The sequence below is a fragment of the Amblyraja radiata genome, chromosome 28 (genome assembly GCF_010909765.2).
Source record: "Amblyraja radiata isolate CabotCenter1 chromosome 28, sAmbRad1.1.pri, whole genome shotgun sequence".
NCBI lineage: Eukaryota > Metazoa > Chordata > Chondrichthyes > Rajiformes > Rajidae > Amblyraja > Amblyraja radiata.
This window is the reverse complement of record NC_045983.1, coordinates 12,441,374-12,454,958: the sequence shown is the minus strand read 5'-3', so window position 1 is coordinate 12,454,958 and position 13,585 is coordinate 12,441,374. Positions and strand designations below refer to the sequence as shown.

At 43.7% G+C, this 13,585-nt stretch overlaps 1 protein-coding gene across 3 annotated transcripts; it reads left to right on the top strand.

The window, feature by feature from the left end:
- The first annotated feature begins 87 nt into the window (after nt 1–87).
- tbx2 (T-box transcription factor 2) lies at nt 88–12,618 on the top strand. 3 transcript variants are annotated; one of them, XM_033045808.1, is made up of 8 exons: nt 90–653; nt 1,717–1,996; nt 4,350–4,496; nt 6,412–6,488; nt 6,934–7,103; nt 8,562–8,788; nt 8,819–9,226; nt 11,373–12,618. In XM_033045808.1, exons 1-8 carry the CDS (start codon nt 280–282, stop codon nt 11,829–11,831), a joined length of 2,142 nt encoding a protein of 713 aa, XP_032901699.1. In that variant the 5' UTR covers nt 90–279; the 3' UTR covers nt 11,832–12,618. The 3 variants fall into 3 exon arrangements, with proteins under 3 accessions (XP_032901698.1, XP_032901699.1, XP_032901700.1); XM_033045809.1 differs by having other exon boundaries at nt 95–653; nt 8,837–9,226; XM_033045807.1 differs by having other exon boundaries at nt 88–653; nt 1,717–1,984; nt 8,562–9,226.
- The last annotated feature ends 967 nt before the right edge of the window (nt 12,619–13,585 follow it).

Sequence of the window (13,585 nt, the reverse complement as noted above, 5' to 3'; positions counted from 1 at the left end):
CACAATTGGTCAGGACGCGTAAAATCACCAATCAACTGGGCGGTTCATTAGCAGGACGGAGTCGAAAGCGGACCATTGTTGGAAGGACCTGTGTGTGTGTGTGTTATGTGTGTGTGTTTTGTGTGTGTGTGAGAGAGAGAGGGTGAGTGAGAGAAAGAGAGAGAGAGAGAGAGAGAGAGACTGACGATCGAAACTGCTTTCTTCCAGAAGATGGTGTAAAGAAGACGCGACAAGGCTACTCTTCCAACAGAAAGCTTCCTATTTCTCCCGGATGCACCCATGAGAGAACCAGTTTTAGCGGCGACCACTATGGCTTATCATCCGTTCCACGCTCACCGAGCCGCGGATTTCCCCATGAGCGCATTTCTGACGGCACAACCTTCCTTCTTCCCCGCCCTAGCGCTGCCACCGAGCGGCGCGGCTGCTCTCTCGCTACCCGGAGCTCTGGGGAAACCTTTGACGGAATCAAGCATGGCCGAGGCCGGGATTCACGTTTCCGCTCTCGGACATCAGTCAACACACCTGCGGCCCCTCAAGAGCCTGGAACCGGAGGACGAGGTCGAAGACGATCCGAAAGTGAACCTGGAAGCGAAGGATCTTTGGGACCAGTTTCACAAAGTGGGCACCGAAATGGTCATCACGAAGTCTGGGAGGTACGGTTCTGCTCGTGACCAATTCCACTTAAGCTGTGGTTCTTCCAACCTTATTATTTATTTAACTTTTTCTGATCGTTTGTAGCTCATTTTGTTTTTATTTAAATCAAAACTACAATTAAAAATCAGTCATCTGTTAAATTAATTCTCGTGAATTTGCGAAGTCCTTCGGAGAAGCCAGTTGTCAATTTGCCAAAGGCGCAATCGGATTTGCCAGTGAAATCTGAGCGTTTTAATGTCCAGTCCCCTATTAAAGAGCTAAACGGCAACTGCTAAAGGTTGTGCTTTCTGCTCCGCACACTCACTCGTGCTTCTGTATCTTAGTTCCACATAAAATGAACGCTCCGGGTATTTTGATCTTTTTCCGTCGCTTTGTAATCAAGCCGTTTAAATTAAAATTATCCACGGCTATGTTTATACTGGAAAGCGAGCACCTCCCGAGGAGATTCCCTCGACTAAAAACACGTAATCATAATCTAGCACAAAATGCCGACCGGGAAGAATCCTATATAGTCACTAGCTATCCCGAGCGCAGTTTGAACCACTGCAGAAGTTGTGAGGTCGAGGAATAAGTCTGTTGCTAATAATAACCTCTGATCGTAATCGGCCGACTGTACTGTTGGTGAAGCTCGGGGTAAAGACAGCGGGGAAGACTGCGGGCAAACGCGATGCGATTTCACTTTTGAAAATGGCCAAACTTTGCAACGGGTTCCCCCAAAATCCTCCAGCCACACACTGCAAGAATGCTCCGCGCTCTTCGCAGACAATACACGGGTAGCTGAGAAGTTGCCGGTTGCTTTAAACGCGATGGGTGTTACTTAGGCATGGATGAACTATGTAGACTTATCCCAGTTACAACTTTAGTTGACTTGATCGAATGTCAAAACATAAAGTGGAACAGTTCACAAATTACAAAGGTTGTAGGAGATGAACTCATATTATTTTACAGTTGTGGAGTGTGTTATGTTTAAATGTGCGCTCCTTTTATGCTGGACTGTGTTGTTTTATCTACTTGGATGCCTGCATGTTACATTAAATGTGCTGCTTCATCTGTTTAATTCAGGAGAATGTTTCCACCGTTCAAAGTGCGAGTCAACGGTCTGGATAAAAAGGCAAAATACATTTTATTGATGGACATTGTAGCAGCCGATGACTGTCGTTACAAATTTCACAATTCGCGTTGGATGGTGGCGGGGAAAGCCGACCCCGAGATGCCAAAAAGGATGTACATTCACCCAGACAGCCCGGCAACGGGCGAACAATGGATGGCCAAAGCTGTCACTTTTCACAAACTAAAACTCACCAACAACATATCTGATAAGCATGGATTCGTAAGTGTTGCTGTAGGTCAACTTATATATTTTCCATTTTTACTCTCACTGTAAGTAATTTTACATGTAAGTGTTTCTACCGAGGTAACTAAACACAAACTGGACTACTATCTGTTCGCATCTCTATGCTAGTGTGCCTCAATCTCCCCAACATCTGTGGCTGTGTGTACATCACTGATGCTCCCCCACCCGGTCGCATTTCCCTACTAGAGTCAAACTTCAAATATAAATTTTCATATTAGAGACGGAGGAAAAAAAATCCACCCCCCCCACCTCCCTGCTCCCCCCCAGTTTCAACATCCCAATAAATAAAATGAGTTCAGGGCTTCGGAAGTCCAAGGCCAATGTAATCCTTAATCGCTGGAGCGGCACGGCCACTGTAATGTTTCCATGAAAGATTGTTACAATTCCATTATTAGAATGTCACACAAAAGCTCTTATTAAAATTTAGTTTTTTAACCTCCCGGACAAATCGTTTGAGGGCAATTTTAAATACAGGTCAGAATAAACCATGGGTGTTTAGTGCTGGGTGGGGTGGGGGGGGGGGGGGGGGGGGGGTGTTAGAACGAGCCTGCCGCTTGTTATGGGAAACGAACACCATTTGAAACAATGCACTAAAGCTGTCATATTTGTTAATTCTCCGCTGGCTCCTGATTCAGAATAAATTTCGGCACAATTCCATGCTAGTGTTTGGGAGGAATCAGAATCTGCTCCAGTGACTGTTTAGGGCCTTATCATTGCGGCTTCAAACATTATTGTTTGTCGCCTTTGTGTGTTTTTTTCTTGCTGTACACTAACTCGGGGCCAGGCTGAAGTGTATTAAGGATATCAGTTGTGAAAAGCAGGTCAGTCTTCGTGGCGTCAGGGAAGAGAGAGACAGAGAGAGAGCGAGAGAGAGAGAGGGGAGTGCAGTTTAAGTAGAAGCCTACACAGAAAGGACGATCTGTTATCTTCAGCCAGCGAGTCTCATAATGATCATTCCAATGAAGCTTTCGAGGCGGACGATGGCCAATAGAAAACAAGTTGTGACCATTTATTTGCGCGGGCAATGAGTGTTGTTAATGCAGTGCCTGGGAAACTTGATTGCAGGTTGTAGGAACGACACTGGAGGTAAAAAAAATAGCAGCCATTATGCTGCAGCCAGCGCCCCGAAGCACAGAGCATTCGACCTAGATCTGTAAGCGTGAAAAAACCCGCCGCTTGCTTTTACCAATAATGTGCCGCGCTGGAAAATTAAAGTGGAAATCGAGAGCCGGGGTTTCAGTCAGAATGCAGATTGCACACTCACAGAAAGATAAGCAAACACATGTCAAATATTGATCTGACTGTACACAGTCCGCTCTGCGATTCTGTTGCAAGCGCCATTGATATTATTAATAAATAATAGGAAATAATATTCATTGTTTTAAAAGGTAATTCTTGGCTGAAGATTCTTGACTAACCGTAAAGGAATTATATGTTGGAACAGTTCAGAAGGATTTTTGGGAAATCAAAGACTGACGAGTTTGTCTCACGGATCCGAGCTTCAGTGGAGGAGCTACTTAGTTGACTTGCTCGCCTGAACGTGAAAGCATTATAACATTTTATATTATATATACGCAGGACAGTTCAAATAACACATCCCAGCCCAGACACGGTGTCAGGGTATATTTTATGTCAGAGACAACGGCGTGGTTGCGCTTTCAAAGCATGCCAGGACTATTATTTATGTATATATTAATATTAATGGATTTTTGTTTTGCCATGAATTTTGCAAACATTTTGAAATTGCTGCCGCTCATTGGCGTATTCTCATAAGAAAAATAATAATCTCACCGAAATATGATGGAGATTGGGGTAAAATAGACAGGGGATAATGCGGGGGGGGGGGGGGGGGGGGGGGGCGAAGCGGTGTATTGCTACTTGTTTTCGGTAAGATTTTATAAGGAAATCGGTAACCTCAATATGAGATGGTTGCCATGGGATAGAAAAATAAATCATAGTTTTTATAATCCCACTTTGGAATGGTTTATTTTAATGCCCCATTAATAAGAAATAAAGACCAATGTTTTTCCAGCCAATGTTATGTGATGCAGTTTGGGGTTGTAAGGCACGATTTAAAATAAAAACATTATACGTGAGCTTGATAGCTTGTAGGGCAAATTATACCCGTCTCTCGGGTATTGGCGCACCTTCTCCGAAGAAGAGAAGTTTTGGGTTTCTGTTCTTATGGACACAAGGGAGAAGAATGTACCTTTCCCCCCTGTCCCGCTTCTCGTTATGTGGGGGGATATCGGAAGAAACGGTCGGGTTCAGCGGCTCCATTTAGTCGCGCGTGTTCCCTTCCGTGGAATTAACTCAAATGTTCTTTCTGTCGCTTTCTCAGACAATCCTGAATTCTATGCACAAATACCAGCCCAGATTCCACGTGGTCCGCGCGAACGATATTCTCAAACTGCCCTACAGCACTTTCCGTACTTATGTGTTCCCAGAAACGGAGTTCATTGCGGTCACTGCCTATCAAAACGATAAGGTGAGTCCGGCACGCTTCTGTCGTGCCACCTGGGCCCGCCACTGGGAGCCGGTTGGATATGTTCGTGCAGGTAATAGAGCGTGGGCCGGCGATAAATTTGCTCGGGTGGTTACATTGTCCTCCCCCCATTCAAAATATTTGCACTTTTCCCTCTCGCTATAGCTCAACCAAAGTCAGAGACACTATTGAACAAATGCGTGTTTTTTTTTTAATTCATGCATCAACTAGTTGGGCATTTTCTTGTAACGTTTGATGCTTCTGCTGAAGGAAAGCTGTTTGATAGCGACTTGAGATTCGTTGTAAATATATCCAAGAAGCAGACAAACTGCTGATAAACTTCTAGTTTAAACGGCACTCAAAGTTAGTCAAATAATGAAACCCGTTGCATACAATACAAATAAAGTTTATTGGATAGCTTCATGCAAGGACACACGAAAATATTGACGGACAACATTCACTTTAATAAGGTTAGCTTGTTTGAATGTTGAAAAGAAGTGTTTCCCTATAGACATCGCGGGGAACTCTACGAAATCCTGTTGTCTGATTTGTATGAGGAGTTAGTACGATTCAAACCATCACGGTATCATTCCACATTCACCGTTAACAGTTAAATAGTTCTATGCAGATTGGAGCAGTTTTCTGTCGAGGTGCGAGGTTGTGGATTACACCTGCGACTATTTTGCATCCAAATGTACACGGCGTTGCCCAGCCCTCACTGTTCGTAATGTTCTCCAAAAGCCATCCACCGTTTGGACAGCTGATTCTCCACCAACAATTTATGACGAGAATCGAAATCGATTAAAGTCTACTTATCACTGCAGACTGGCCTGATCGAAGGCGCACGTCGCCTCTGCTCTGTTGATCTTGCCTGATATTAGCAAACTTATTGGGTCTACTATATATCAACATTTCAAGATAAACTTACAGATAAAACCAGAACGATACTATAGCCAGATCTCTTTATCAGTCCATTTCCATTGATATGGTTGCCAACTAAATTACAATAGGAATTCTAATACGCAATGGGGCCAGTTCCAGCGGGCAGTTCTTCAGACATTATAACAAGAGGTATCCTACTTATCCCACTTAGATCTATGATACTTTAGACAATTAATTGTTTATTTTTCACGTTTTCCCCTTTAACAGTATTAGCATATGTTTGCAGTGTGGCTTACTAATTAAAAAAAGTGCAGACTTAGTTCAGGAGGCACATATGTCAGCTTGCAGATATCATATACACACGCCATACTCAGTATGAAGCATTCAGAATACAAACGAATAAATAAACTTAAGAAAAACATTGAGCAGTGCTTCCGAACTTCATTGTTGGCGACTATGATTAAATATCTCAGGACCACACATATCAACATGGAATTTACCCAACCTTGCTTTAAGGTATTAATGTTTAAATTAAGTGGAAATGTTGGAAATGCTGGGCAGGTTAGGCAGCATTTGTGCAGAAGGAAACAGATAAGCTTAGAGATATTGGAACAAATCTTGCATGGACAACAGTTTTATTTTGGTTTGCTTAGGTGGAGTATTGTGGTATATTTTAATCAATCGAACCTTGGGTTGAGTTTGGTAATAGAAGGAAGGATATTTATTGCTCACCCAAACTGTGCTTTAGAAATGCAGTTGCTACTTAAAGTAGAAAATTAAAATAAAATAATTCACGGAAGAAAATGGTAATCAACGTTTTGTAAGGAGCAAGTTTTCACAAGCTGAGTCCGTATATAAAAATTGTTGATATCGGGATAAAAATAAAATGGTGCAATCGATTTATTTTTTTGGAATAGGATCAATGGATGTCTCCAGAGCAGTTTGATATCCATTCAGTAATATCCACAAAAAAAATATTGCTATTGACTTGCCAAATTTTAATTACATTAATTGTCTTTTTTTCCTAATTCAACAGATAACGCAGCTGAAGATTGATAACAATCCCTTTGCGAAAGGATTCAGAGACACCGGCAACGGGCGAAGAGAAAAAAGGTAGAAAGATGGATGGATGGGAGCTGATTGGCTGTGCTGTAACAATTTATCTGGAGCATTGGAGATCAGGCGGCAGAGAGAAAGTTCTCGTTCATCCCCTCCTCCCCCCTCCCCCCCTCCCCGTAATGGATTTAACCCTGATCAGTCTATCCGTCTGAGGGGCAGGGATTGGAGTCGGTGGAAGGGTGACTGTTTACTCGCAAGCTGTCCCCGGGCACCTCCTGGCGGTCATTAACAGAATGGCAACACTGAATAACTGGGTTTGGTTGAAAGAGGTGGGACCCACGCCAACATATGCTTTAAGAAATATATATATGAATATATTTAGCCTCTGCTCTGGAATTTGCGTTTCATTTTCACATAATTTTTAAATATCGCTTTTGGAACTAGCATTTAAGACCATTGTTGGTTTCATAATAACACAATAGGACTTTTGTTCTCTCAGGAAGCAACTCTCTCTGCCGTCTTTGCGTGTGTACGAGGATCAGTGCAAAGGTGATCGAGATGGCGGTGATTCTGACGCTTCCTCCAGCGACCAACCTCCGGTCAGGGAGTCGATGCGCTCGCCCTCGGCCCTCGACCCGGTTACTCTACATTTCGGTCAAGCACCCAAAGGTACATTTCTGGGAGGGAAGGAGGGAGGGAGGTAGACAGTGGGGAGGGAGGGGAGAGCAGGATCACTGATCCAATCCAGAGATCAAGGGCGTTCGGTTTGTTGACCGCATGGCGTCCTCCGGCTTAACCACGGGGCTGGTGATTTAACCTTTAAATCCCTGTGTCATTATTTGCTCCAGTAAATTCTAATAAACGGTTCAATGGACAGCGGCACACGGGAAATCATCAAGTTAATCATAATGAAGATAACGTTAAATTAGAACATTGCACTGGACTCTGCACAAATTGTATATAAATCATCCAACGGCTGCTAGCCCATAACCCTGGGGGATTTTGGTGCGATGGATTTAGGTGGATTCCATATCCAACTCTGCCACGTTAAATACAATTTTCATATAAATATATCTTTATTTGACGTTGAGGAACATGAGACCTTGAAATAATGTTCCGCCAAGGAGAATAAGAAATGTAATGGGTCTGGACGATTTAAAAGTGTCCCGCATAAGGAAGGGCAGCGATCAGCAGTTATGGGTCGTATTTGTTAGTGGATGTGATTCTCAAAAACCCCTGATGTATGAAATACACAGTGGCGCATTTTATTCATATTGTAACCCAAACGACCCTTCCGCACACAGAATTGGCCAAGAATGGGCTTGTGTCACCGACTGGGATTCGGAAATGTTGATTTCACCTCCGGCTCCGAATCCGGTCTTTGGCAGAATGTTAAATACATTCCTTCCCTGGCTGTTTATCCTACATTATCAAATAGATATTTCGAAAACCTTCGTCAGCAGGGAAAAATGGGCAACGAAACAGACAAGCATAAACATCGGTAACCCTTAGGGAAATCGATCTCCGGGATTTTGGTTTCAAACCTCGTTTCCCCATGTGCAACTTTTGATTCAACGTTCAGCTGCCTCCACTTTATTCCTGGCACTGGAGGCTTGATGCGCTTGAGATATTAAATTATATGAAGCAGAATATTATTTATTTGTGCAGTTTGTGTAAAATCAGCTTGTACAGACTTGGCTGAGTGGGATATTGAAAATCAAAATCAAATTTAATATTTCTAAGAATCTTGCGGGTGAAACTCCTAGATTCTTTTTTTTTTTTGCGTTCACGTGTGTTTCAAAAAGATTTATAGATTTTATTTCAGAACAACTCTCCCCACTGGCCGAAATAGAGAGAGCTAACATGGGATAGAAGATAGGAAAAAAGTATGGAACTTGTATTTTTTTGTTAAAACGAGAGCGGGTTTAGCCAATAAAGATTACCATGGGGCGTATGGAGAATGGTCAGTTTATTTAGGTGCTTATTTATATTGATATATGATGTATAAAATATATTAAAAATACTTTAAAATACCCCAGGTGATTGCCGTATGCAGTGGAATTTCGCGGTTGTCTTGGCTTTTTTTTAAGGTCACGATTTGTCCCATTTATCTCCCGGTTACTTCAGATGACAAGTCAGGTGCGGACAGTGAACCGGAGCTGGAGAAACGTGAGGAGCTTCCGGGGGCATTAAGCTTCAGCCCGCGGGTGGGGGTCTCCCGGACCGGCTCCCCGCCGGCGGGGGAGGCAGTTGCCGACTCCGCTCATCGGCCGAAACAGGCGTCCGTGGCCGAGAAAAGGGAGTCGCTGGAAACTCGCAGGGACAACGACACGTGCTTCAGCCACAGGACTTCGGAGAAGGAGAAGGAGAAGGGGAAGGAGAAGGAGAAGGAGAAGGAGAAGGAGAAGGAGAAGGGAGAGGGGCGAAGGAAGGAGGAATCCAAGAAAGAGAGCGAATGTTTGAGTAAAGAAACCTATTCTCCGCTGTTAATTCAGACGGATGGAGCTTCTCATCTTAACGCTGCACACATGCAAAGCTTGGCTTTCTCGGGGTTCAATAGTCAGCAGTTCTTTAACCCTTTAAACGTCGGACAGCCTCTCTTTATCCACCCTGGCCAATTTGCTGTCGCCCCGGGAGCTTTCTCGGCCATGGCCACCGGAATGGGACATTTATTGGCTTCGGTGTCAGGAGCCAGCGGCTTGGACAACGCTACACTATCGTCAGCCCAAGCTTCGGCCGCTGCAAACCCGCACTTCCCTTTCCACCTCTCCCAACACGTCTTGGCTTCTCAGGTATGGAGTCTCTTCCTAATGATGGGCTGGCGCGGTAGGTGTTATATTCATCGGGTTGTTTCTCGTAACAAAGGGTTCCCTTTTAAATAGATTTTTATTTTGGGGGGAAAAAAGCGTGGTTGGGGTTTTACGATAACCCTGGATTCTGAAATCAGACTTTGTTTTCAGACCTGACACATGCTCATTTTATTTTTTAATGAAGAGAACCTCCCTTCTCACACCACCTGGCGCGGTTTTTTTCCCGGGTTGGGAGAGTGATTGGACTGGGTCTGCGCCATGCGCGGAGTGGAGAGAAACAGGTCGACAGACAGGGGCGAAAGATAAGCAGGAGCCGAGGGTCTGTGAAACATCATGCCAGGGGAAGAACATTCCTTTAACGAGTTGCAGGAAGACAGAAATTATCCTGGAGATGGTTTATACTACGGCGTTTACTTTTCCCAGTTATAAATGCGATTTTGATTACTTGTAGAAGCTAGTGTCACTGCCGTGGCAAACCACGTCTCGTTAGTCGAAGAAGAACGTTCTCTGCGAATCGTCTTTGACCAATAAAATGAGAGAATATGTTAAGGCCAAGCAATGGCTGTGAAGCTAAACCAATGTTTACAATCAGAAGAAAGAGCCAAGGAGCAGGTCTTTACTCCCAGTCATACACTTGGGATATTCAGTCCAAGCGTTAACACAGAATTCGGCCATTAATTGTCTTACCGAAGCGGCTAATCCGGGTTGAGGAGAATGGGGAAATATATTATTACCATTCTTACTGCCCAACGTTCTCAATAACTAATCATCAATGGTTCATCTAAACAGCCCAGGGGTTGATAGATTGCCAGGTCCAATGGTATGGGTTTTGGTGGGAATTTCAATCAGCCTCCTCAATCCCAACCCATGTTGGGCCATGCATGTCCACAATGACATGACAGATCTCTTCACCCCCTCTACCATGTTGCTATGCATAACAACCAGAGCAAGTTCTGCTCTCTGCGAGGGTATTTTTAGAAGAACTAATTTGCCTCCTGACAATGTAGAATCTTAAACATTAAATTAATTCCACTTGTGGAACAGTATTGGAATTATTAGATTATTATATATTATTCACACACTGACATGATGTTTATTTCACGATAATTCACAGAACGTCTATATTGGTGATACAAGCGTGTAATAGTCAACTCCATAAATATGTTTTTAAAGTGGGGGTCTGATTAACCAAGCCACAGTCTGCTTATTATATGTTTAAAAGTTTCAACAACGTTGATAATCCAGTGACTGTTGCAATGGCATGTTGAGCGTTGGTTGGTTGGTTGGCATTCAAGGCTTTTGACAGTCAGATTGAGTTTTGTTCATTTAAACTGGACCCAGAGGCATATTGGATTCCCGTGTGCCTGGAACCATGTTTACACTCTCAGTAACCTCCCTCCAACCATTTATTTTATTTTCAAACACATAATACATATTCAGTCCCGAAATTTAAACGCTGAAATACCATTGCAATTATGAGTTTTATTGTCAATTTTATTAACCCTCGTATTGACATTATTGTGCAAGTTTTGATAGTCTAAATTAATGTACAATGTGGATAATGTGGGGTTATACATACCAAGACCTGACAACAGGGATTATTGTTTGAAGAGTCCTACACCTGGGGTAAAGGAAAGGCCAGTTTAGCCTCAGCGAGTCCAGCATCCTTCTATTTCGTCTGTAGTGAGGTGGGAATGAGTGTGCAGTGCAGGTATCCCAGTGTTAGCAATCCCTGCTTGAAATAGTTGGGCTCTGGATTAAATCCAAAACTTAAGTGTACATTCTCCAGAAAACAAATATCCAATATCGTTTCTCTTAACCGTGCCCTTGATCCCATCTTTGGGAACAGCTGAGCGGAAGAGGCCATTCTGCTCTGGAGCTGATGCTATCCTTCAGTGAATGGATCTTTATATCAATCCGATCTAGGCGCCTCCCTCTAGCCTAAAGGCCTTCAGAAAGATAACGTTTCAGGCTTCCAACATCCTTCCCTCCGCTCTCAGCCGATTTTTATTGCTGCATCACATTTGCGCATTAGCCCAGGCCTGGGTTCGTGTTGGATTTGCATCGCGATGCTCACCGCATGACACTCACCAAGTCATACTCACTGTCTCTCTGTTTTACCATGCAGGGGATCCCAATGACCGCATTCGGAGGGCTCTTTCCGTACCCCTACACCTACATGGCCGCTGCCGCCGCAGCCGCCGCGTTGCCCAACAACACCGGAGGGCCGTCCTCCCTCCACCGGCACCCGTTCCTGAGCGGCGGACGACCCCGGCTGCGCTTCAACCCCTACCCCATCCCGGTGACCATCCCAGCCAGCACCAACCTCCTCACCACCGCCATGCCCTCAGCCCTGGGTGGCTCCGACGCCAAATTGTGCAGCCGAGACTCCAGTCCCGTATCCGCCAAACTCGCCTCCGAACTTAACCACAAGAGCAACGGCGGCAGTTTAAGGACTGTGGGTAGCGCGCCCTCTCCGAAACCGTCCGCCAAGGACACCATCAACGAACTCCAGAACATCCAGAGATTAGTCAGCGGTCTGGACAGCAACCGAGAGACTTCTCCGGCTCGTGATTCTCCTAAATGAGTCATTGGACGCACCCGAGGACGTCGGCGTTAATAGCATATGCAAAAGAAAAACAAACCTGTGCAAACACCTTCTGCATCCAACAGTTGGGTCTGGTGGAGTCGAGAGGCATCTGGACTGAAGGAGATGCTATCAGAGTTGGGCAGCGCCACTGAAATACCCACCATTGACTGTGGATTAAAGGAACGACCACTTCGCTATAAGTAACGCATACCAGAAATGTACCTTCACATGAGACAAAAAAAAGGATCTTCGCTATTTATGTAATTAATTAGTATTTTTTTGTAAATATGCTATGGATGGCAGAATATGCAAAATCGGTATTAATTTATTCACCAGTTGTAAATTCGCGTGTACATATATTAGAGTTTAATTCCGTGCATTTTAATGTTTTTTTGTTTCGTTTTACACACAAACATCACAATATATTGTAAATGAAATATATAGCGTGTGTGCCAGAGAATGGATGAGTTTCTAATTGTGTTTTATCATAGAAGTCTATTCCGTCTGCTTTAGTGGAAACGGTTTTTTAAACGTGCCATCCATTACTTCAATGCTATTCCAGTGTTACCTTGTTAAAGACAATAACGGCGTTCTGTACTGTACAATACGACAGATTTAAAGGAATTTAAAATAAATCGAACTCCTGTGCTAGCGGGGTATGTATTAATTGCCGCTTGGCCACCTCAGGTTTGGTGCAACTTCAGGTGTGGTTTTCCAATGACCTGGGCTCTCCAATTCGGCTCATGCGAAGCGGCTCAAACAATAAAAAAAAATGTATCTGAAACTGTGTTGGTTATTCGGGTATTCTATCAACAATTTAGAAGAATAAGTTCTCTCACAACTTTCAATAAACAATTTGAAGTGAAGATTTCTCTGGTGAGATGAGTGTGTGTGTGTGTGTGTACGCGCTCTCAGAATGTGTGCATCTGTTAGCCTGCGTCGTGAGGTCCATGTGGTTGCACTTGTCCCTGTGTTGTCGCTCGTAGTCGGGGTTGAACATAGTGAATTTAAAACTACCAAGGACCCGCCATATTAAAGGATGACCACAGTGCTTGCAGTAGATGTTGGTAAAGATTTAAAGCACAGATTAGCTGAAGGTAAACATTGGATCAGAGCGCTGTCAATGGGCTGAAACAGAGATGTTCAATATTCGAGCATTATCTCTGCCCCTTTTGTCTCTGTCTCCCGCAAACGATAACAAACAGATCATAAATAATACCTTTAAGTATTTTGTTTTGATAGGCATTCCCTTAGAAATCTATACCTCATTGTCCAATGGAGAAATCCATTGGATTTAAATTTAGACCATATTGTGGGTCTTTTTGTTTGCCTGAAAAGTTGCTGAACGGCAGAGACTCTAGTGGTTTGATCTGTTGGGCTATAATGCAGTCGGATCCCTCCCTAATGTATATATACATTACGGCCTCTTAAAACGCCGAGTATGTACCCTCTGCATCTTAGACATGATTTATGTCGATTTAGCTCTTAACATAAATTATCTATAAACGGAAATGTCTGCTGGGCCTTTTCTTACAGTTTAAACAGGCATCTCTTACACTAATATTCCGCAGCACATCCTTCATCTCTGCCGGGGTTCCGGGCATTTGCTATGGGATTTAGTATCTAGTTTGAGTAATTTAAAATTATTTCAAAAGAGTAGTTTGAGTAATTCAAAATTATTTCAAAAGGACCCGCGTCTCATTCCGAGCTAGCTTTGGAGATGGAAGCTGAAGTTTGATTCTATTATTAAA

What these genes read in the sequence shown, in the direction of transcription:
- tbx2 (XM_033045807.1), top strand. Translation starts at nt 280, where the DNA reads ATGAGAGAACCAGTTTTAGCGGCGACCACTATGGCTTATCATCCGTTC. An exon ending in GTCATCACGAAGTCTGGGAG is followed by an intron (nt 654 to 1,716) that starts GTACGGTTCTGC and finishes TGTTTAATTCAG; the next exon opens with GAGAATGTTTCCACCGTTCA. An exon ending in AACACGTCTTGGCTTCTCAG is followed by an intron (nt 9,227 to 11,372) that starts GTATGGAGTCTC and finishes TTTACCATGCAG; the next exon opens with GGGATCCCAATGACCGCATT.